Source organism: Girardinichthys multiradiatus, chromosome 18, assembly GCF_021462225.1.
Source record: "Girardinichthys multiradiatus isolate DD_20200921_A chromosome 18, DD_fGirMul_XY1, whole genome shotgun sequence".
NCBI classification, from domain to species: Eukaryota; Metazoa; Chordata; class Actinopteri; order Cyprinodontiformes; family Goodeidae; genus Girardinichthys; species Girardinichthys multiradiatus.
The window spans coordinates 17,117,683-17,143,108 of NC_061810.1; the positions used below are offsets into that span (position 1 = coordinate 17,117,683).

Consider the following 25,426-nt stretch of genomic DNA (forward strand, 5'->3'; position numbering starts at 1 on the left):
ATCTATCTATCTATCTATCTATCTATCTATCTATCTATCTATCTATCTATCTATCTACCTACCTACCTACCTACCTACCTACCTACCTACCTACCTACCTACCTACCTACCTACCTACCTACCTACCTACCTACCTACCTACCTACCTACCTACCTACCTACCCAGTATCCAACCAACCCTATCCAACATACTCAGTGTTTTGTTTCCTACAGCATTTTGTAACAAAGCCTTTGTGATAGATGCTTTTGTCTGTGCTGCTGCAGGCTAGCGTCAGCATCATGTTTGCTCTATCCACACTTACCATGCTGGTTCAAAGAGCAAACTGTTGTGTGAATGACTGATCGGGTTGAGTCATTCATATGCTGATGACAGATCCGTGTTTCCATTGTTTGCTGCCGTGTATCTGGAAAGAAGAGATGATCTGTAAATTTCTCTCCTGCTCAAAATCAAGTGGGTGTTCCTGTGCCAGATGACACGTGTCTGTCAACATGGGAATAAAGAATTAGGAGTGTTTTTCCTTTTGTGTTAGCTGTAACCCAAACTGCAGAGTCAAAACAGAAAATTGGTACTTTAAGTGTCACATTTATTTTGATCAGAATGGGCTTTATTTTTGACACAAACGAGGATTTTGACTTTGGTTCCACTTTACTCTCAATTAAGAAATTTTAAATATAAATTTATAAAATCTTGGTATTTTTTAGGTCTGTTTTATGTTGACAAGCCAAGATAAACTGTTAGTTGTGTAATCACCCAGGATATGACAAAAAGGTGTCTCCGCTTAGGGTTTTCTAATTACATTGTTTTCAGGAGACCTTGCCATTGCTTAAGGTACAAAAAGTATATAATCCCATGTGTGTTCATTCATAGTTTTACTGCCTTTGGTGAGAATCTACAATGTAAATAGTAAAGAGACCCATTAAATGAGAAAGTGTATCTAAAACCTTTGACCAGTAGCGTATACATATATAAGGCTGCTTTGTTTTTTGCCATTTTGAGATTATCATCTGAAAATTGAGATAAGGAAACAAAAAGAGCAGAAACATAAAGGTGAATGCATGTAATTGGAATCTGTACATGTTTTTGATCATAGTTTACAGTTCAAGCAGGACGTTTACCTAAGCCTCTCACAAAACTCTTCAAGGTGGGATATTTTCATTTCATTATTTTGATCGTATTTGATCTTATACATACAGACCCAAATACATGCATATGCACTAATGTGTTCTGATGTTAAAATAAATACAGGCTGAATACATACTTCTAAGCAAACAAAGACGGTGCATGATAGCAAAAGTGAAAATTGTTTACTTTTTTTTGTAATTTGTTATTTGCTAAATGCTAAAGTTATGAGAGATTTCTTTATTTATTTGTCTGTTTTACTTCATTTAAATTCAGATGTGTACATACATTTTCTTATTATTTGGTAGAATTACCTTAAACTGTATGACTTGACTCAAACATTTTGGATATCCTTCCACTAGTCCCTCTGCTTCACAACACCTCCACATGATGCTACCACATCTATTTTTCACGGTTGGCATGGTGTTCTCAGGCTTGGAAGCTTCTGTTTTTCTTCCAAGTGTAATAGTGTGAAACACTACAATTTTAGTTGCATCCATCCACATGACTTGACTCCAGATATTAGGGTCTTTGTCCCTGAGTGCATTTTGCAAACTGTAATTTTTTTTAAAGCTTTTTATGTTGCTTTTGGAATAATGGCTTCTTCCTCTTTGACTGGATATTTAGCCCATGTTACAAGACTGATTTCACAATGGATAATGACAGTTTCTTCAAGCATCTTCAACAAAGACTTTTGCTTTTATTCTCCTGCATGTACAGTATTTTTTTGAATAGATGAACGTGGCATCTTCCGGGATCTAGAAATTGTACTTGAGGTTGAAACAGACCTGTGGAGGTTTACAATTATTTCCCTTATATGCTACCTAATTTTATTGATGCCCCACAAGAAAGCCGTGTGTTTGAGGTGTTACCTTGAAATATATTCACATCTGTGCCTTTATGTAACACAAACCTATCAGAAGGCCAGACATAATCATATGGGCTTTTTGAAACTGTTTCAAAGCACACTAATTCTAGTGTATGTAAACTTAGTCACAAAAACTCTTTCTCATTATTATGACATTTAGCAAATAGCAAATAACTAACCTAAAGCAGAAAATGTTTAGTCTGATTAAATTTTAGACAGTAAGGGAAAGATAATATGTCTTTTTACACGGTTAATGTATTGTACTTAACTCCTGCAGCAAAGTGAATGCCACAGATCGGGATCTATTAAGCAACATGCATACTGTGTGTCCAATAGATGGAGAGCATATCCTAATAAAAGTGTATCACTAAAACTTAATATTAACCATCAGGAATTAACTTTCTGCAAAAGAAATTTTACAAATTCAATGACCAACTTAAGTGTTGTCAAGAGGTTCTCCATCACCAGGATGGAGCACAAGATGCTATGCATATAACCTATGCTAAACTGAAACTTAGTTTGGTAGTTTGATTCAACATGCATGTGCTCTGCCATTTTTTAGAAATCCCATTCAGTTCTGGTTAGGATAGCAATTATTTTCCCTCGTGAATATAAACTAACCCAGGTCAAACCATCATCTAATTCAGAATTACAACAGTACCTTAGATGTTTAAATGACGGCTCAGATATTTAGTTTTTACCACTCTTTATTTAGCCCAGGAAATACATTGAAAATGCCATCCAAATTTAGTCTAAACAAAGATAAAATCAGGCTTAATGAGCCAATTTGCTCAACCACATTTCAACATTAGTATTCTTTTTTTACATTGTTTTACCCTTCACCCCCCTTCACCCCATTTTCCTTTTGGTTCAAACAGCATACATAATATTTCTAACCACACTTTGCACTCTGGGTTTGCTCTTAAGCCTCTCTGAAAAGCGAGCTTTCCTAATATTTACAGGCATGTAAATGTAATGTGCAGTTCAAATCTAAAATCCAGTATGTTTGATAATAAGTAGAAGTAGATATTTGAGGGCTTATTTGAGGGCTCTGCTATGTCCACAACCTGTCTGCAGACCCTGATAGTCGGACAGAAGCTGTCAGTTCTGCTTGTGATGATTCAGGGTTCTGAGTTGCACTGAAGTCGATCAGTAATTCATGACCACTAACAGCAGCCACTGGTCAACAGTGATGTAAGCGCTTGCATAACGCCATGTCAAGTAACCGGGCCCTGGTAGGCCTGCTGTCACAAAGGTACTGTCACTTACAGAGCCTTTTATTAGCTTCTGTGTGGATGTAGAGGACCTCTTGCTGAGCTACAGTTGTATTTGAGCTTACGGTATGTGTCTGTTAAGAAGAGAGAGTCTTGATGAGAATTCCAGGGCTAGCCTCTCAACGCAAAGAGAGGCTAGCCCTCCGTTTGCAATGAGATTTTGACACTAAAGGTTTCAAAATCACATGGTACTGATCATCATCTGTATCGGAACAATACAGCATCTCTGTCCTAATCCTTGTTGCAGCTTTCAGAGGAGTTTCAAGTGTAACTCACAATTCAGTGGGGGGTAAAAAAAAAAGACCCAAAATGATTGCCAACCTTTGTATTTTATATGATTTGACCTAAACACAAACAAAGTTGGATGTTGTGCCAACCTTTTTAATTGGTCAACAACTGTATTAGTGAAAAGATTCTTACGTGTGTCTTGTTAATTTATTTTCTTCACTGTTTTCCTGCTACAGCTGTCGTTGTTGACTTATCGTTTCAACTAAGATGTAATTAACAGGGTTAGCACACAGTGCTTTAAGCCTATTAAGTATAAAGTCATGTGTAGTAAGTCAGGTAAAAACGAAGTGTCTACTTTGGATCTGATTTTGGGTGAGAGGTAGGATTGATTCATGACGATTTATAAGGTCGTGATTTTGAAATGGTTTGGTTTGTTTAGGGATGTTTAAATAAGAACACCATTATGACATTGATGGGATTTACAAGTACCACAAGTCACTTTTTTACATTCTTGACTGATAATAAGGCTTTACATTTCCATGTAGGATTTTATACATTTAACTGACACTGAATTATTTTAAGTCAGGCATATTTTGTCGTTCCTGAACAGTGCCTTGCAATAGTATTTATACACCCGACCAGAGGTGTCAAACGGCAGTCTTTAAGGGCCTGCAGCTGTTAGATGTGTCCCTGCTTCAACACGGCTGAATCAAATTAGGTCATTAATTGGACTCTGGAGAACTTGACTGCATACTGAGGAGGTAATTCAGCCCTTTGATTCAGGCGTGTTGAAGCAGGAACATGTCTAAAAGTTCCAGGACACCGGCCCTTGAGGACTGGAGTTTGACACCGCTTCCACATTTTGTCAAGTTTGCAAACTTGTTGTGAATAAACATATGGAAAGTGTGATTTGCATTTGTTTTCAGCTTCCTTGTCAGTACTTTGTAGAACCACCTTTCACTCACATAACAGCTGCAAATGTTTTGTGGTGCGTCTCTACAGGCTTTGCACGTGTAGACACTGAAGGTTTTGCAGATTCTTCTTTGCAAAATAGTTAGCCAGCATGAATGGAGAGAGTCTGTGAACATCACCAAGTCTTGCCACAGGTTATCAGTTGGATTTAGGTCTGGTCAGTTTAACACATGATCATGCTTGGATCTAAACCATGCCTGTGTAGCTCTGGCTGTGTGTTATCCTGCTGGAAGGTGACCCTTCATCCCAGTTTCAACTGCTTTGCAGATTCTTAGAGGGTTTTTTTTTTCAGGATTTCCTTGTATGTAGTTATGCCCATCTTCCCATCACCTCTGAGCAGCGTCCCTGCTCCTGCTGAAGAAAAGCATCACCACAGTATGCTGTTGTCACCACTATTTTGTGAGATGGTGTCTTCAGGGTGACTGGCTGTTAATTTTCCTACATGCGTAAAATTTTGCATGTAGGCCAAAATGCTCTTTTCTGGTCTTATCTGACCAGAGCAACTTCTTCTACGTGTTTAGTTTGCAGCAAACTTTAAATGAAACTTCTTACAGCTCTTCAACAACGATTCTTTTTGTCACTCTTTCATAAAGGCCAGATTTGTACACAACTAATCGCCTGTCCTGTCAACCCATTCTCATGCCTGAGCTTCTCCAGAGGTACCTTTGACCTCTTGGCTGCTTCTCTGATTAATGCTCTTTTTGCTCATTCTGTCAATTTAAGTGGTTGGTCTTATTATAATTGCAGTTGTGCCCTCCTCTTTCCACTTTAGAATGAAACCATGTGTCCTTTTTCTTTCACATCACAGTTATCTGTCTATCTTATAAAAGTTTGTATTTATGACATGATAAAATGTTGAAAATCTATAAAGGTATGCATTATTTTACTAGACACTGTAAATGTAGTACTCTTTGAAAAAAAGACTCTATTTCTACATATTTTTTGTGTTTCTTTTTGTTTTTTAGCACTGCCAGTAACTCAAACAAGAGCTCACCCACCTGCTCACCAGTCTTGCGTAAACATTCACGCTCTCCAACACCACAGACCCAAGAGGGTGAGAACATGGTGGAGAAGGGTTCAGACCACTCCTCCGACAAGTCCCCCTCCACACCTGAGCAGGTCGTCCAGAGAACGTACTCTGTGCAGTCGGCGCGAAGCGGCGGAAAGAACTCCAAGGTGAGTTATGGGGATGGATTCCTGTTAATACAACACCTTTTCTCAACAGCAGAACAAAACGACAGATGGCCCAACAATTGAACAGTTCTGTACATTGTCCCTGTTTACAATGACCTCAATAATTTTGTATTTTGAGCCATAAACCCTCATTAAGCTCAATGATAAAGTGTGGATCAAACACTGTAAGTCAGCAGTAGAAGAGATGCCCACTAGAGAACCACTGTTCACAATCTTGTGTTAATAATGCTTCTCAGAGCCCTGGTGCTACTAATGTTGCCAGGCTAAACGGTGTAGGCATTCAGATGTATTGATTAAAATATGTCAGTCTGTTATCTCAACTATAAGAACATAACTATATTGTATTGGGTCACACCACCAAATCAATGAATTCCAGTGTTCCAATCACTTCCATGGCTAAAGGTGTATTAAGTTTGGAGAAACTTGACTGCCCTGACCTGAACTCAATCTTCTTGAACACGTTTGGGATGAATTAGAGCAGAAGATGCAATTCTGGTTTTCTCATCTAACTATGAATACACTCCTAAATATTGTGGAAGATGTTTACAGAATAGTTAAAGTAGCTGTTGCTGGTAATGGTGGGTCCATCAAGAAATTGGACCTCATACTGTAGATTAAAAACAGATGTCATCAAAGTTCATGTACATGCAAAAGTGGACAGACAAATACTTTTGGCAATATATTGTATCACCATTGGCCATAACCTATACTGTCTATGAAGCAGATGTCTTTCAGCTGTAGTGTGAAGAGTGTTCAACATGTGGGAGATTTGTTTTGTTGTTTTTGCTTTTTATTACCAAAAGCACCAGGTCACCCCTCCAAATCACAGAATTTAGGTGTTCTAATCACTTGCATGGCCACGAGTGAATAAAATCCAATAGCTTGGAATGCAGACTGCTTCTAGAAGCATTTTTGAAAGAATGGGTCACTCTCAGGAGCTCTGGGAATTCTAGTGTGGTAATGTGTTAGAATGCAACCTGTGCAATAAGCCATTAATTCAGCCATGAAACCTCGCTACTAAATATTCCACAGTCAAATGTTAGTGATATTATAACAAACTGAAAGTGACTGGGAATGACAGCAACTTGAAGTGGTAGCCCACATAAAATCACAGGGTGCGGTCAGCAGATGCTGAGGTTCATAGGGCCTGATCTACTAAGATCCCAAATAAGGGTCGGCAGTTTGCGTGTGTTAAAAAAAAATGTTTACATGCTATTGATGGCCATGTTGCAGGTGACCTACTAAGATTGCTTGAACAATTGATAACAGGTGCAAAAGTGATGCAGACAGCCCTATTAAAATGAGGATTTTGCGTGTGCTACTGGCTGTCACCATGGAGAGTTTGGACACATTCAGACAGATGTTTGAGTGAAGTGGCCCTGCTCTGGCCCACAGCACGACTTTTCCCTCTCTTCTCCTACTCCACTTTGTCGTCACACTGTGTGGAGCACAGGGCCAAATGGCTGCAACTGCCACACTTCTCCTGTGACCTGCATGAGACAGGCAGCCATACAGGTCAGTGTTTCTGGAATCCCAGAATGGACAGAGAAGGAAAAACAAATTCAGGCGAGCACCAGCAACTTGTTTTCCTTCAATGTCCCTTTACAACAAGGGTGTCCAAAGTGCGGCCCAGGGGCCATTTGTGGCCCTCAGAATGATTTTGTGTGGCCCACCAAAAAGAATGGTACAATTTGACTGACCAGCATAGGGAGTTCATAAGTTGCAGCGAGCAACATATCTTGTTCTTGTTGGTGAGAATAACCTATGACATGTCTCTAGAATTTCAGAAATTATATACCTGTCTTTAATAAGTGCAAAACCCTTTTTATATTTCTGATTTAGCTTGAATTACGGATTCGTTTTCTACAAAAATAAGACTACATAGTTTATTTCCTTAAAATATTCCATGTTAAGTTTATTGTTGAACATGTTAAAGTAAAAAAAAAAAAACACAATTAAAAAAGGTTTTTGCATTTTATTTAAAAATTAAACTTTTGTGGCCGACAAGACTTGACAATTTTGGCCCACATGGCAAAAAGTTTGGACGCCACTGCTTTACAGGCTCCTTAATGGTTTCATGTTCTCTGGTGGCTGTTAATGTTCAGTTTTAGTTGTTTCAAAACATGCCGCAATATTTAAGTTCAGGTTTAGTGTTTTTCATTTTGATTTAATTGCATAAAGAATTTAAATAAAATGCATACATAAATTACATAAATTGGCTCACGAGAAATGGCTTTGAATCAAATTAGCCAGTACAGAGACATTTTGGAACATTTCATGGTCCTACGTTTATGGGACCAGTTTGGGGATTGCCCCTTCCTGTTCCATAATAATTGTGCAGCAGTGCACAAAGCAAGTCCATAAAGATATGGATGAGCAAGTTTGGTGAGGAAAAACTTGACTGACAAAGTCCTGACCTCAACCCAATAGATCACCTGTGAATGATTTCGAGCTGAGACTTTGAGCCATGCTGTCTTGCTCAACATCGGTGTATGACCTTCCAATTGTGCTTCTAGAAGAATGGTCAAAAATACTCAGAAACATACTCCCAAACTTTTTGGAATGTCTTTGCAGAAGAATGGAAGCTGTTACAGATGCAAATCACATAAAAACCCATGGATTATGAATGGGATCCCACTCAAGTGACGTGTGTGAAGGCAGACAAGGAATATGTCAGGCAATATAGAGTATTTGAGGTGTCCTGTTGTAGTGACCCTGAGACAGATGGTTGTTATACTTACATTGGTTTACTAGTTTTAGTGCTAAACCTCAGTTGATCATCATTCTTATTGTCTTTTATGATTAAATTTTAGTTCAGTTTTGTTGTTTTTGAAATGGACTTTTTACTGCTTTTATGTTTTAGTGTTTGAGCTTTGTCAACCTCATAGAACAACGTGATGCCATGACGCTGGGTTTAGAAAGGAAATATCAACTGGTCTTAAGTGTGGGATCAAATTAGTTTCATTATGAAAAAGAAATTAAAACATGTGCACCAAGAAAACTCCTGCTTACATTTGTTTGCAGTCATTTGTAAGTCCCACTCAAAATCATAAACATTAAGATGCGAAACAATCCAAGGTACAATGTTGAAACAATAGACAGTGAAAATGTATCCAAATTTATACAAATTAAGGCAGAAAAACATTAAGGTTTCTTATCAAGGTTTGTTTTACAAGTATACAAACGTTTCTGTCAAAAAGAAAAAAAGCTGTGACATAATTTGATTTCTTAACTGGAACACTATAAACACTATAAAATCTACTGTTAGGACCAAACGTTTTTGCGGTGACACAAATGTTGATTTATTCACTGATTCATTTCAAACCTACCTAATCTAACCCACAACTTACACAGCGTCCGTCTCCGTTCCGCCACGGTACGAACCCTTAAAAACCCTTTATAGTCAATGAGAGCATTTACACTGCCTCCGCAGGGCGGCGCAGGGCCATCTGGCAAAATTGAACCCGATTCTTTTTTTTGCCAGACGCTGGAGCCAGGTCGGAGTCAATCACAATGCACCAACAGGAAACTGAACAAGCACAAAATCCATATTTTCCCAAATATTTCTCTAAAAACCAGACACAGACACTGTGTAAATCCGGAGTAAGGTAGGTTCATAGGGGATATTTTATATTTTCACCTCCTAAGGATTGAGAGGCAGTGGAATTGTACTTAAGAAGGTTACAAGATGTCTAAAAATGTCCATCAAGGTCCTTCTGTTGAGGATTATGATATAGAGTTGTGCTGCCACCAGTGCAGAGCTTGCCTAACATATGCAGCTGGTTGGGTTTCTTGCATTGAAATTAAGACTTTTAGACAAATAGGACAGAAAAGAAGACACTTCTGCACAAGAAAAAAACTTAAAGGTCAGACTGAAATCCTCCACTGAAGTAAACTGATGTACTACTGAAGACTGGTTCAAGGTTATTGTCCCTTTGATTGTTTGGTAGATCTGTAGAATTATTTGTCCTAAGAAGAAAAGTTAAGAGCTACCATTAAATGTTTGTGGTGCCAACAATGATGCATCTTGACGCAGTATGTTTGGGAAGTTGGATTTTACGCAGAAGAGTGGGTTTTAGTCACAGTTCTGCCCCAGAGCACAACATGAATAAAAAGTGGTATCAAAACATCTTTGAAGAGAATGATTCCAAAATTATAAGGAAATAACTTAGACAATAAATTAAAACAATACATTTTTGGACACATAGTCAAGAAACCTCATAGATATTAACCCCGGTTCTCAAAGAAATCTTCAGGATTTGTTAAGAAGTTCATATCAGGGCACATCAGAACTTATTAAAGATGGGTTAACACTGCTAGTATCGACTGTTTAAATGACCTGAATAGCCTTTTAAACTCATCAGATGTGTTTAGCTTATCTAGATTGTATCAAATGGACATTTAAAAAAACTAAGTCAAGAAACACATTTGTGTCGCTGCGGCAACTTTAGTCCATATCTGTGTTATTAAATTGTTCATTGGATAGTTCCATAAGTCTTATTTGTATCTCATTTTACAAATGAATTACTGATGTATGATAATATTCTTGTTCATGCTGTATGTTTTCTCATTTTAGCTTAAACCTTTAGGCATAATTCATCCATCCCTATCTCATGCATCACTGCTGTTAGAAATCTCTCTCTAATTGTGTTTTATTTGAATTGTTGTTGCCTCTTCAACACAATGTGCATGTCTACTATCTTCACTGCTCTGCAGCTACATGTCACATAATAACATGTTTCATCTGATAAATACTGCTCACCTCTTCTATTGTTTCTTTCTGCTTTCTTGTTTTTTTTTGCTTACATTTTTCTATCTGATTTTGCTTTGTTCTTCTCTTGTTTGCATGCTAGTCTCACAAGCGACTTTCCAAAGTAAGCATTACTCTTTTTTCTGTCCTTCCAACCTTTCTGTGCCCACTCCTACACCTCTTGTCTTGTCAGATGTCCTGTGGAAATGTTTAGTGTTTCACCCCTTTTGTCTTTCCTGCCATGTTGTAAATCCATACCTGTAGCAAGAGAAAGTTTTCATTTTCCTTTGTTTGATGCTGCACTTTACTTTCTCTACCCTTGTATTGAAGTTTTTAATTATAAAATTTTCTTATTATATTGTTTTATATCTTTTCAGAGCTTTTAAAGTAAACAGGAATTTTAAGAATTTCTGGATCAGTCCATTTTGTTTTATTTTTATTTAATTTTAAGACCAAAAGCAGAGTGATATGAGTTTGTTCAGAAGGTCCACATTTTAGACCCATTTTACATGCACAGTATATATTTGTCCATATGGCTTTCCTCCTCTCTCCTCTTGTTTGCTTGTGCATTTTTCTACTTCTCTTGACACACTTAAATAATTGTTATTCTTTCTGTAATTAAAGCTGCAAAGCCTTTTTACCGCATAAACGTAGACTCTAAACAAAAGCCAACATCTTACCCAAAAAAGGTCACCATATTAAACCATATAAAACTAAGAACCCCAGAAACAACCTTTCTGTTGCCTCATGAGGAATTTATTCAGCTTTTCATGTCATTGTCTGAAAATCTCTCTCCAGTCTTGAAAAAGGCACTAAAGACTGCTGTCATAGTTCAGTCTTTTAGCTATATTAGTTTATTTATCAGATTACAGTGTCTCACAGAACTACTCATACATCTTGAACGGTTTCACGTTTGGTCTTGCTACAACCATAAACTTTAACATATTCTTATATATATAGGATCTTATCCCTTCAGGCCAACATAAAGTAGCAAACAGCTGTAAAGTATAAGAAAAATGATACATGGTTGTTAAAAATTTTACAAATGATAATCTGAGAAGTATATAATGCATTACTTTCTGCTCCCAGGAGCCAATACTCTGTAGAGACACATTTTACTGAAATGAAAGCTGCATGTGTTTTAGGGTATTTATCTAGCTCAGTCAAATTAGACCAGAACCACCAGTGAATAGCAATTTCCAGGTTTCGCCGTAGATCTACGTTAATTGGATCTAGGTCTGTACTTTGACTGACCCATTTTAACACATGAATATGATCTAAACTACTCCATTGTAATTCTTGTTGGATGTTTAGGGTCATTATTTTGCATCAAGGTGAACCTCTAGTCTTGTCTCAAGTCTTTTGGAGTTTCTGTAAAGTTTTCATAAAGAATTGCTCTGTACTTATAGCACCAGGCATATGCTAACCGCTCTCTCTACATACCTTGTCCCAGCTACGAAAAAGCATCCCCTTAGTGAGATGCTGCCACCGCCATGTTTCACAGTTGGGAGGATTATTTTTCTCAGAATAATGCTTTTCCTGTCTGGCCTGGGAGGTTAAGGGCACGTCTTGGTAGGTCTGCAGGGCCTCACTCTTTCCAATTTTAGATGATGTATTGAACAGTGGTCCATGATGTTTTCAAAGCTAGGGATTTTGTTTTTAAACCTAACCCTTCTTTAAACATCACTACAACTTTATCCCTGACCAGTCTGCTGTAGTCTTTGGTTTTTAAATAACCATTTTTATTCAACAAATCTCTGAGGCCTTCACAGAGCAGCTGTATTTGTGTTGAAATTAGGTGACTTCTAAAGGCAATTTGTTGCCCTGGAATTTATTCTTTGGGGTCAGAATAAAGAAAAGAAAATATTCTTGTGTTTGTAAACATTTTTGAAAACCATGTATCATTTTCTTTTCACTTGACAATTTTGCACTACATTTTGTTGGTATATTACAAAAAATCCCATTAAAATACATTTACCTTTGTTGTAATAACATGACAAAATGTGAAAAGGTCAAGGAGTACAAATACCTTTGCAAAGCTGTGTAGCTTTATGTTATGACTATCACCATTTTTTGTTGAAATATTAATAATAATTTGTAGAGTATTTAGAAGTTCAGACAATGGGGCCTTTGGTTACTTGCAAAGACTTTTTATAACACTTAAACACATGCACATTTATTAACATTTATTTTCTGTGCCACAGTCAAAAGCTGTGCTGGTGCAGTACCCTCAACAAAATCCTCTTTGATGCACTGTGGTCACATGACCCATAAAAGCATGAGGTCATTCTGGCCACGTGAGCCTGATCATCCTAACCCTAATGCAATCCAAATGAGAGTGCATTCAGCAGAAACAGTTCCTCACCATGTGAATGGATTAATGATGACAGCAGCGACAGTGGCGCAGCAAAAATCAATCAGGAACCTCATGTAACGGCACCAGCTTCATGAACAGTCAAATTTAGTCATACATTGACATTTTTGGCATCTGCCTACTATGCATTTTCTTTTTAGTGGTGGTTACGTTCCTTACAGTTGCATAAAAAATCTGGAACTCACCTTTTACGTTTCTATCTGTCATGTCTGTCTGTGTCCGTCCTAATCAGGGCTTTGGTTAATTTTTCATTTTCTCTGTAATTTCCTTTCAGTATGACAGACTTAATCTGATTAAAGTAAGGGTTTCTTCTTTATTCACCTGACTTGCTGACAAGCCCTGCTGCCCCTTTAATAAATCCCCCAGTCCAACCCTTCCTTTGTAGTGTAGCTGTGCCTACAAATGCTTCCCCTTGACAGCGTCACTCCCCCCTGTCTTCTCCAGTGCTTCCTACCTTCTAAATTCATTCTTGTGCTGTTTTTTTGGAATATTATATAGTAGAAATGGCAATAGCACATTGTGGTTATCCAGTTTTCTTCCTGATTTGTAGAAGGAAAACTACTTAACCCAGCCCTAAAAAAGTCAGCATAGAAAACAAGCTGATTTAGGGAAATTAAACAACTTTTGCTGTATAAGTTATTTGTGTTATTTCTGTTTTAAAGTTTTGAATATACTTACCTGTAAACCTTATTGGCAACTACTACGAAGTGGCAGGAAATAACATTGTGTTTTGTTTACCATCAGAGATGAACATTAGAATATGTGTACAGTATTCTTACAGAGGAGGACAGAAATGAGCCAAACCATAGCTAAATCTAAATCTACACTTGTTCATGTTTACACGCAAACTGGTGTTTTTACTGCTGCACAGCTAGCTGCTACAGGAAGTTAGAAATATAGCACTTAAATAATCCAGTAAGCCAGTACTTTAAAAGTAGAGCAAACCCTAGTGATTCACCAAACTGGTTTTTCTTGGTTAATACTACTGATATCTCAAAATGTTTGAGATCTGACTTGTTGATACCGATTTTGACTGATTTCAATCTGACACATAAAGGAGAAGAAATTTCAGTTGTTTTGATAGCGTTAATACTTTTGAGCTCAACGTTTGAACGCAACTTAAATAATTACAAGATTATTCCAACATGTGTATCCAAGCAAATGCCCCTAACTTACTGTTTTTCTTTATTAAACTCATAAAATCTGCAACAAAGTGACAGTATGGTGGTAATTTATACAGTTGCTGTTGAGTTAAGTTCTGTGAGACCAATGCTGAAATAAATGTATTTAAATTGGGATTGATTGCTATAATTGTGTGTTGTTTAGCTCTATAATCACACTACTTAATATTAACTGGTGTAATGAAGTAGGCAATTTGATATTCGCAAAATTTTATTTTTTAACATTATTTGTGTTTGTGGGGCTCTTACTGTAAGCATTGACAGATATTAGGCTGAAAAGACTGATGATTTTCTTTACAATATTTTTTAACATTTTTTTTCTTTTGTCATCAAAATAAACATCAAATATTATAGCTGCATAAAATCTGTCCACATCACTCATTCCTACTGTACAGCTTTTCTACGTCAACATGTTGCATTATTAAATGCTAAGAAATACAATGTTATTGACTTGTGTTGCTAACACTGTTATTTATCTGTGTCATTTGCCATAACAATTAGCAAATCCCACTGGTTTTCTTTCTCAAGTAGCACATGTACAGGAAGCTTATTTTTGTTGCAATAGTGTTTGTGTTTGACAACAGCCATTATGAAAACAAAGCCCACTGTCTTTTATGAAGTTTGTCTTTTTGTTACTGTTAAGCTATTCATCGTCTATTTTCTAGGAGAGATATTTTTTCTATTTCTTATAATTTTACTTCCTTTAAAATAGGTCAGTTATTCTCAATCACAATATAATTATTCTCTTGGTAAAATAATTCTCAGTAGCACAAGCACTCTACTGCTAACATACATGAAGATCTTATCCTGGCAGTGGCCTCCAAGTATTTCCACACTGTGTCACCTTCAAATCAGATTAGCCCACATTAGCTCAGCGATCGTCACAGTTAGGCCTCAGGCCTGGGGCTGCAGCTCTCGTTTCTGACGGCACCAACAGAATATAACCAGCGCTCCTTTTCAACTGTAAGCCCTTTGCAGCTGGCAGTGCATGTTTTCAAGTCACAATGAAAGACAGATCAGGAAAATATGTATTATCAGTCCAGTTTAAAACTACACACCGTACAGTGTCACTTTCGCTGTTTCTGCAGCAACATTTTCAGTTTTACAAACTTGTTTCTGCAGCCAGAGAAACCTTTTTTCCTGAGTTGAATAGATTGGGGAGAAAAAACACAGTTATCACCAGTCCTCTGTCATGCTAAATTTCATCGTGTTAGTCCTCTTCCTCTCTCCATGTACAGTCCTTTCCATGCTTTACTCCCACCATGACCAGCTGCATTTATTTTTTCTTTTGGGCTTTTGTTTATTGCAGTTACACACCAAAACATCTATATGTGGCCTGTAAGATGTAGATGTAGATCACCAGTTCTTTGTAAGAGATTTCTCTGCTGCCCTCTACTGTTTAAAACTATAACAAACTGAAAGGGTTAGGGAGGGGGTCTGCAACCTGTGGATCTGGTGCCGCAAGTGGCTCTTTGGACCTTTCACAATAGCTCTTAAAAACCTTTGACTAAAAATGATGAAGGACCAAGTAATGTTTTTAAATGTAGATATAGTAACAAATTCAGGTTCTAGAAGTTTTTTTTTTTTAAATGTCCTCAAAAGAATAACACTAAAAGAACCATTAATATTTTTATTTATCTTATCAGTAAGTTGAAAACTGTGATTTTTTACATTATTTTCCACATATATCAACATCCCATATGAAATAATGTATTCATCTTTTTGTAAAGGTTTTATGTTTTATTATTTTAAAGCCTACAACTGATATGAAATTGTAGTTCATTAAAAATGACAAAAAGTATAATACCTATGTGAGATATTTATCAAAATAAATGTAAGTCATCTTTTATTCAAAAGGTCAGGTAACATTTGTGGCTTTTAGCTGGACTGAGAGGAAATGTCTCTTTAGATTGTAAAGGTTGCAGACCCCTGGGATAAATGGAATAAAGGATGAATGACTGGCAGCTGAAAAGCATGTATCTAAACGCTTTGATATTTCAAGTCCAAGTACATAAATTATGATATATGTATTATGTAGTAGACTGCTATGTGATGTCTGTAGTTCCAAAAGCTTTTATGAGGATTTAAACATTTTCACATTTTTGAAAATTGATTTTTGTTTATATTATTCTCAAGTCAGATTTTGACAATTGCAAATATAGCAGTTTTTGAAAAAGTATTTAAAGTATTTTTTGATACAGAATGCACATTTCAGTACATTAATTTTTTTAATACAAGAAAGCCTTAATCTGCTAGAGGCCCGAAACATTTTTGAAGCAAAACTTTATTTGATTTCTCCTGTATATGAAAGTTGGCAAATCTACCCTGCTTAAAGGCCAGTTTTCTGTCAACATACTTTTCTTATGTAAACAGACGTAAACCTTTAATTCACTCTAATTTCTGTCATCTGCTATGAATTTCTAACTGATAGACCTTAAATCCACCCTCTTTTCTCTCTTTCCACAGAAGAGCCAAAGCTGGTACAACGTAAGTCATCTCTTGACCTTTTTTTTGTACAACTTATATACATGTGTTCAACATGTTTGTTTGTTTGTGTAAGTGTATTTGCGTCATGCATGTGTAGTGTCCTTTATAAAGATGAGAGGTTGTTGTCCTTGTCCTGTTTAAGCACCAAACTACTACTGGCTTACTTGTCCTGAAGACCAGGATTAACCTGGCTTTAAAACAAAGCAACAGGTGGCCTTTTAATGCAGGGTTACCAGAACATAGAAAGGCTATCGGAGTACAGTAACTTAAACACAACAGTTCATCTTGTGTACCATGTCTAAGACTCTTCCTCTTGAATAACAGAATATATTTAAATAAAATATTTATTTTTATCCGAGTTTTATTTTGCACCACTAGGTGGGGAGCTGGAGCTAGTTTTGTAACCGTCCGCTGGTCGTTGAACTGCCACTTTTCACACTGCTGTAATTTTATACTGAAAGTAAGACTGTTAGGAAAGTAAATAAAACATGCAGAACAGGAACGAGATTGATGAACTCACATTCTGTCTATGTTACAGTGCTTTGCAATACAGTTGTATTCACACCTCTTAAAACCTTTTGACATTTTGTCTTATAACAACCCCAAATTTTAATACATTTAGGTGATAGACCAACACAATGCAGTGCATTATTGTGAAATGGAAAAAAAAAAACTTATACATGGTACTACATTTTCTTACAAGTAAAAATCTGAAAGATGTGTGCATTTGTGTTTAGCTCCCTTTACTCTGATACCCCTAAATGAATCCAGCGCTGCCAACTCCCTCCAGAACTCATCCAATCAGTAAACGGATTCTACATGTGCAATTTATTCTCAAAACAATGCAGCTTTTCTGTGTCTCTTGAAGTATCTTGAAAGTCAATGTGTCAATTTCCTTACTCTTCACAATTATCCACTACTTTGTTTTAGTCTATCACATAAATTCCTAATACAATACATTATTGGGTCTTAAAGTCATGTTAATGGAAGAAAATGTGTTGAAGGAGTGTTCTTATTGCAATCCTTCCTCGTTTTTTTATTTTATTTATTTGTATTCCCTGTGTGTACGTTCCTCCTCTCTCTCAGCATGAAAGACAGCACATCATGAGAGTAAGCATGACTTGTATTCTTGTGCAACCCAGATATCTTTCTCTATCTCTAGTTTTTCAGCTGAGGGAAATCATCATAGCTCTCCTTCCTGTTTCTCATTTCACTAAGTTTGCTCAGTGTTGTTATCGCCAACTGCAAGCCACAGTTTGGAGGAAGTTGTTGGGATATGTTGGAGTTTAAACTGTTTTCCAACAAAAGCTTCACCAATTCTACTACTTCTTTTCTAAGGGCTATATATGTGAAATAGACTCTCGGACTCACTTGAAGGTCTGCCCCCAAGCAGACTTATATTTGTGGCATGCAACAGGTGGCAACAAAACACTGAGCTTCTCGCTGTACTAAACAACTCGGCAAGTTGCTGGAAGGGCGTCTAGGCGATCCATGGGAATAGTGCATGGCGATTTGAGCTGAGGCATGTTTTCATCCAGATTGACTCATTTAACATTTAAAAATGTTCTGCTAAGCATTTGGATTTTGGGTCTCAATGTTTTAAGAAAAGAAAACAGAAACTTTCCCACAGATAGTTAGAAGGAGAAAAGGACCTGAAACAGCATCAATTCTTCTAGGTACACTTGCACACAGTTTTTGAAGGACCTCAGCTGATAGGTTGTTTCAAATATTCCATTATATTGCTGAAAATATTCGCTCACCCATTCAAATAATTGAAATCAGGTGTTCCAATCACTTCCGTGGCCGCAGCTGTATAAAATCAAGCACCTAGGCAGACTGTTTTTACAAACATTTGCGAGAGAATGGGTCACTCTCAGGAACTCAGTGAATTCCAGCGTGGTACTGTGATAGTCCAGTCATGAAGTGTTCTCGCTCTTAAATATTCCACCATCAACTGTCAGTGTTAATATAAGAAAGGGAAATGATTGGGAATGACAGCAATTCAGCCACGAAGTGGTGGGCAACGTAAACTGACAGAGGAGGGGCCAGCAGATGCTGACGAGCATAGTGCACAGAGATCACCGACTTTATACAGAGTCAATCCCTACAGGCCTCTAAACTTCAGATTAGCTCAAAAACAGTGCATAGAGCTCTTCATGGAATGGGTTTCTATGGCTGAGCAGCTGCATCCAAGTTGAATGCAAAGCGTCAGATGCAGCGGTGCCACTGGACTAGAGCAGTGGAGGCATGTTCTCTGGAGTGACAAATCATGCTTCTCCATATGGTAAGTGTAAAGTTGTGTGGAAGGGGGATTATGCTGAGGTTGTTTTTCATGAGCTGGGCTTGGCCCCTTAGTTCCAGTGAAAGAAACTCTGAATGCTTCAGCATACCAAAAGATTTTGGACAATTCCCTTCTCCCAACTTTGTGGTACCAGTTTGAAGATGGCCCCTTCCTCTTCTAACCTGACTGTAGACCAGTGCACAAAGCAAGGTCCATAAAGACATGGATGAGACAGAATGGTGTGATGAACATGACTGGCCTGCACAGAGTCCTAACCTCAACCCGACAGAACACCTTTATGATGAATTATAGAGGAGCCTGAGAGCCAGGCCTTTTAATTAAACATCACTCTATGACCTCACACATGTGCTTCTGGACGAATGGTCAAAAATTCCCATGAACAGGGACCTAAACCATTTGGACAGCCTTCCCAGAAGAGATGAAGATGTTCTAGTTGCAACGGGTAAACCAACATCATAATGCACCCTATGGATTAAGAATGGGATGTGAGTGACTGTTCATATGCGAGTCGAGACATGTGAGCGAATACTTTTGGTAATATGTCATATTCAATAAATGACAATATAAGTTCTGATGAGGCTCGTTTGTCAGATTGAAATGACCTTTTAAACATATCAACCCTTACGCTGGTATTAAACATACTTTTGATAAACCCCACATGCCTGTATTAAAAAAGTTTTTAATTGGTCTGATGTAATACTATACTATTAAATGCCATGTCTTAGTACCCATAAGCAGAAAGATATATATATATATATATATATATTCTGTATATTCATTTATTCCAGTAACTCAACCACTAACAAGCTTCTCTATCTTCTTTTTTTGCTCACTCTTGGAAGTAAAGCATAACAACTCAATCTACTCTAACAGTTTAAAGTAGATGTTAATTAGACTAAACTATGATGACAAACAGCATGCTATCTTCTAAGCTGCACATCCTCTAACATTGCACTGCTACTAGTATTAGACCAAATGTTTCAAATCACGAACTGCTCTGGCTGAGCATCTTATTCACAAAGGAAATAGCAATAATGATATTCTGGATGCAAACACACAAAGCAAGCAGTGCACAAATTCGCACACTTTGTGTGTCAGTTATCTGTTTTTCTGACTTCACAATGAATACATAACTTTCTTCCACAAACATACAGAGAAGAGACAGAGAGAATGATAAATTGTTTTTTCTGATAGCAAGTTACAGACCTTAACAGTTGGAGTTCAGAGGCACTCCTTACAACTGCAAGAACAACATCGAATTGTGTCGAGGGTAATGATGTTTGTGGTTTGAGTTTTAAATCAATAACTGATCTAGATATTTATTTTATTCCACTGCCACAAATTGTACAAGTACATCCTTCTAGTGTATTCACTATTAATTGAAATTAAAAATTAAACAGACCAGACATTTATTCTTATTACATGCTGCACTTATTTGTGATATATTTTCACGATAAAAGTGCTTCCCTGACCATCTATATTCAGCAATTTCCCCCTAATTAGTAACGAATTGGGTTTACAGAGGTTGGACAATGAAACTGAAACACCTGGTTTTAGACCACAATAATTTATTAGTATGGTGTAGCGCCTCCTTTTGCGGCCAATACAACGTCAGTTCATCTTGGGAATGACATATACAAGTCCTGCACAGTGGTCAGAGGGATTTTAAGCCATTCTTCTTGCAGGATAGTGGCCAGGTCACTACGTGATACTGGTGGAGGAAAACGTTTCCTGACTCGCTCCTCCAAAACACCCCAAAGTGGCTCAATAATATTTATATCTGGTGACTGTGCAGGCCATGGGAGATGTTCAACTTCACTTTCATGTTCATCAAACCAATCTTTCACCAGTCTTGCTGTGTGTATTGGTGCATTGTCATCCTGATACATGGCACCGCCTTCAGGATACAATGTTTGAACCATTGGATGCACATGGTCCTCAAGAATGGTTCGGTAGTCCTTGGCAGTGACGCGCCCATCTAGCACAAGTATTGGTCCAAGGGAATGCCATGATATGGCAGCTCAAACCATCACTGATCCACCCCCATGCTTCACTCTGGGCATGCAACAGTCTGGGTGGTACGCTTCTTTGGGGCTTCTCCACACCGTATCTCTCCCGGATGTGGGGAAAACAGTAAAGGTGGACTCATCAGAGAACAATACTTGTTTCACATTGTCCACAGCCCAAGATTTGTGCTCCTTGCACCATTGAAACCGACGTTTGCCATTGGCATGAGTGACCAAAGGTTTGGCTATAGCAGCCTGGCCGTGTATATTGACCCTGTGGAGCTCCCGACGGACAGTTCTGGTGAAAACAGGAGAGTTGAGGTGCACATTTAATTCTGCCGTGATTTGGGCAGCCGTGGTTTTATGTGTTTTGGATACAATCCGGGTTAGCACCCGAACATCCCTTTCAGACAGCTTCCTCTTGCGTCCACAGTTAATCCTGTTGGATGTGGTTCGTCCTTCTTGGTGGTATGCTGACATTACCCTGGATACCGTGGCTCTTGATACATCACAAAGACTTGCTGTCTTGGTCACAGATGCGCCAGCAAGACCTGCACCAACAATTTGTCCTCTTTTGAACTCTGGTATGTCACCCATAATGTTGTGTACATTTCAATATTTTGAGCAAAACTGTGCTCTTACCCTGCTAATTGAACCTTCACACTCTGCTCTTACTGGTGCAATGTGCAATCAATGAAGACTGGCTACCAGGCTGGTCCAATTTAGCCATGAAACCTCCCACACTAAAATGACAGGTGTTTTAGTTTCATTGTCCTACCCCTGTAGGTTTCTATCTGAAAAAGAGGGGAATCCAGCGTGTTTTTTCAGACCCCTTCACCCTTGGAGCAAGACCAAACTGTGGAAGGCTGTCTTCTGTGTCCCCCAATTTTGTTTCATGAAGAAACAATATATTGCAGTTATACAGCAGTTATTTTTTTTATTATTCTATAATCATATGACTTCTCTTCTATAAAATAGCAATAATTGGATTTGTCACAAGGTTATGACTTTTTTTGTATATCAGCCACTCGTCATTTGAGATTACTTATATCTTCTGTGACATTAACTGCTCTCTTTTTGTAAAACCAGTGGGTTTTTTTTCTGTTTCATCAACTATTTTAAGAGTTCAGCAGAGTGAAGCCTTGGGTATATCTTCGTTCATTCTCGCTTGTCTCGAGATAATTTAGGCAGGAAGACCGTAACTTTAATCTTTATGCTTTCACTTGGGGCAAACATCATTCAGTGAAGCTCTGCTTTTAAACATTGGATTTCGCTGCAGATAGAATTTGTCTGTATTCAGCAGCTGGTAACAGAAGAAGAATTTAAAGGGTTAGAGCATTCCTAATAGATGTCTCTAAGTAAAATATTCAAACCTTTAATTGGCACTTTTTAGCCATTTTTAAAAGTCTACGTATATGTGTATATTCATATACATTTTGCCATAATTATTCCTTCTGTGCTTATATTCAACCATGTATGATTCTAAAATCAAGCATATTTTTTAGATCCTACCTTACTGTTCTTCGAGTTTGAACACCAGTTGTGCCGTACACAGAAAGATACAATAAACCAACAAAACAAGCCCTCGCTGTTTTGTGTCAATCCCAAAAAAAATCTGAGTGCAGAGGTGAAAAAGTGTCCACAAGCAACACGTACTACAAGCCATTTGAATTACAGTTCGAAAGCCATTCTAACAAATACTGAGAAAATGTATTTGAACCTCTGAATTTCAAGAAAGAAAAAACAACATCTAAATCAGGAAAAGTTTAGACTAAATTCCATGTGTCTTTTTATACAGTGTATGTGTATATATGTTTTTAACTTCTATCATGTTCCTGGAGGTGTTGCCTCTAGATCTATACCTGGTGTACCTTATTTGCATGTCAGCCTGTGTATGTATGCTTGCAAGCTCACCACTTTGCAGCATTAATGGCTTCTATTATCACTTTTACCCTTAGGTTTAAAAGACCATATGTTCTAAAATGGACCATTATCCCATTTTTCTCTTCTAAAAGTACCTGTTTGTTTGCTTTGCATCTACACACATTTGTTGCAGTGCTTCCCTGGTTAGCATTATGTTAGGATCAAGAGGACAAACACCAACAAACAATAAAACAAGTGTGGACAGAACTTAACGTTAATGAAGGCAGTTTATACCTGCACTAAAAAAATCAGCAGACCTTCTTTACTCTGACACACTCCCATTTTTAATGGAATGAGCACGCGATCCTCAAGTACACACCCTGGGTTTTAGTACCAGTCTCCTGCATCCCCTACTGTTTGTTCAGCAGGTTAATAATAAACCAGATCAATACACAGCATGTATCTGCAGCGGTACGTCATCCTTCAGACAGTCAGACAGTTACCTGAATTCTGGACACCGCATCAGTGATAATGGCTCCTTTCTTTGCCGTGTTTATTGAAGAAAAGGAAAAGGAGTAATGACAAGTCAAGCAGTATCACAGTCCATTTTGAGAAATGAGGAGTTTAGGCAATCTTGCAATTTATTTTTTTATGCCTCATATTATCCCCATGAATGGGGGTGCTAAAAATAAAGCAAGTGTGAAGATTTGGGTTTTACATTTGCTTCGTCGAGCAGGAAGCACAGGAATTCAAACTGTTTGCTTTTTGTTCATTTGTAATCACCTCTGAGACCTAAAGAGCTATCCTATACCTTCCTGTCTGCTGAAACGTTTCTAGTTCTGAAAAGTTGGGGAATGTGCTCATGGATTGTTTTGAAGAGGGTCAGAAATAGAAGCAGCGTACTCCTTGGATCTTTTCAGAAGGGGTATCAAGTATCAGGAGAACAGGGAATGTTCTCAGTACCAAGGCAAGAAGAAGCACATTTACACCCCCACTGTCTTTGGTTTTGGTTTGACGTAGCTTTTTATCTATGTGTACAGTACGTAAAAAAAGATCAGCTTCACCGTGGGTCGTGAACCCTGTCCAGACCCTGTTAATATTGATGGTGTTGTTTTGCACATGGAGGTAACTGTAGGTTATACTCACATCTGTTCTCAGTAACTCAGCCACTCTGAGCAGACACGAAAATGGACTCGACACATACCTTAACTGCCAGAAAACATTCATATTCTTTTCTACGACCCAGTTTCCGTCTTCTCAGCTTCTGTAGGTCCAACCGAATCTCTTTCTGGACGAGACCTTACCACAAAGTAAACTTTCATCATTCTTTGCTGCTTGTAAACAGAGTGATGACAGAGCACTCAAACCTGGACAGTGCCTCACACACACACTCATATGCTCTACTCACACACTTACTTGGAAGAGAAGGCAGGAAAAAAAGGAAAACGCTCGCGGCATGATAATAAAGGACTTGTTGGCCGGGGTTACTAGAGGGCAACAGCCATAACTCCTCTCCCTGTGTGTGTGGAAGGAAGCAGGAGATCTCCGGAGAACCACAGAGCAATACACGGATCATGTGGCTGAAGCTCTGAGCGTCCACTGCTCAGTGCTGAAGGAGATCGGTACAAAAAGGAAAAGCAGGGGGCAGGGTGTGGACACCCTGGCTTCTACAGCTGCAGCTGACAAAGGAGACCCACAACTTTGTTACATTCAGACACACAAAACAACTGAGCTGGCAATGAACGTGGATCTGGATGAGGATGGTATGATGTCGGAGTGGGAGGCCATGCTGGAGCTGGATGAGGCGCTGGCAGGGTGGCTCCTGCAGGGTCCGGCTAGTGGGGAGTGGGGCTGGGAGTGGGGATGGGCTGCATCGAACCTCCAGGATCCAGAGTGGGACAATGAGGATATTCCTGCTGTAAGTTGAACGCCACTTGTAAACAACAAGCAGAAATTTACCTTTTTCTTTTAGCTTTATTACTAAAGCTCTAACCGGACAGAGTCAGAGTCAAAGGAGATAAAGTCAGCAAACAAGCTTTGTCTTTACTGCTGTGAGCACAGTTCTGTGTACTAATTCCCAGGCACTAAATAAAACCTCTGGTTTGGTTAGGAGTCATATCTGCTGGAATCCTGCTGGAGCTCAGAAGTCTGTTGTTAATAGACATCATCAGGTTTCTGTGTGGCCAACCTAATATTCCAACTATGTTACGAGTGTTTGGCTGTTTTTAGATGCAGCGGAAAAGGTGTTGTATGCAGTTCATTAGGCAGTCATCACAAACACTGTCAAAGTAGTGTTTCTCATTACTTCCTTCTAAACCTGAAGCAGCAGAAATACGACCAAACATTACACCTTCATTTTAGAATAAAGGACATGTGCAGCCCTCTAAAGAAGGAATTTATTTTTCTTTAGTTTGAGTAAACTTCTCCTTTCTCTATTGTCAGCGATGGTTTCCTGAGTGTTTCCTGCCAAAGGGAAGCCTCTTGCAGATTCCAGGAACCCTCTCTATGGAGCACATTTGGAAATTTTATGGAGGCTTGGATTAGAGGATAATTTTCCTAGAAGGGAGGCAAACTCTTTGTGCATTTTAAGCTACAATGTTTGGCTTTATGTGTTAACTTCTCACTTGACAAAAGTCCTATTCATGGAAGTTTGTTCCTCTTTGACAGAAATCTGATAATTTAACTGATAAACTATAAACTTTGGTCCCTTGTAAAACAATCCCCACCCTGTGCCATCGTGTTCCACAGCATCAAGAGTCATTTTGCCTTGAAAATAGCTTGGGCTACATTCCTCCATGTCATTCCAA

The 25,426-nt window shown here is 38.2% G+C and overlaps 1 protein-coding gene across 1 annotated transcript in view; it reads left to right on the plus strand.

Moving 5' to 3' along the window:
- The window catches only part of gramd1bb (GRAM domain containing 1Bb), a 210,704-nt gene that overhangs the window by 169,185 nt on the left and 16,093 nt on the right, over nucleotides 1-25,426 (plus strand). The window contains exons 5-7 of the mRNA XM_047391430.1: nucleotides 5,428-5,638; nucleotides 10,510-10,530; nucleotides 16,428-16,448. Of these exons, the coding sequence (XP_047247386.1) occupies nucleotides 5,428-5,638; nucleotides 10,510-10,530; nucleotides 16,428-16,448 (253 nt within the window). The remainder of the gene's footprint in view (nucleotides 1-5,427; nucleotides 5,639-10,509; nucleotides 10,531-16,427; nucleotides 16,449-25,426) is intronic.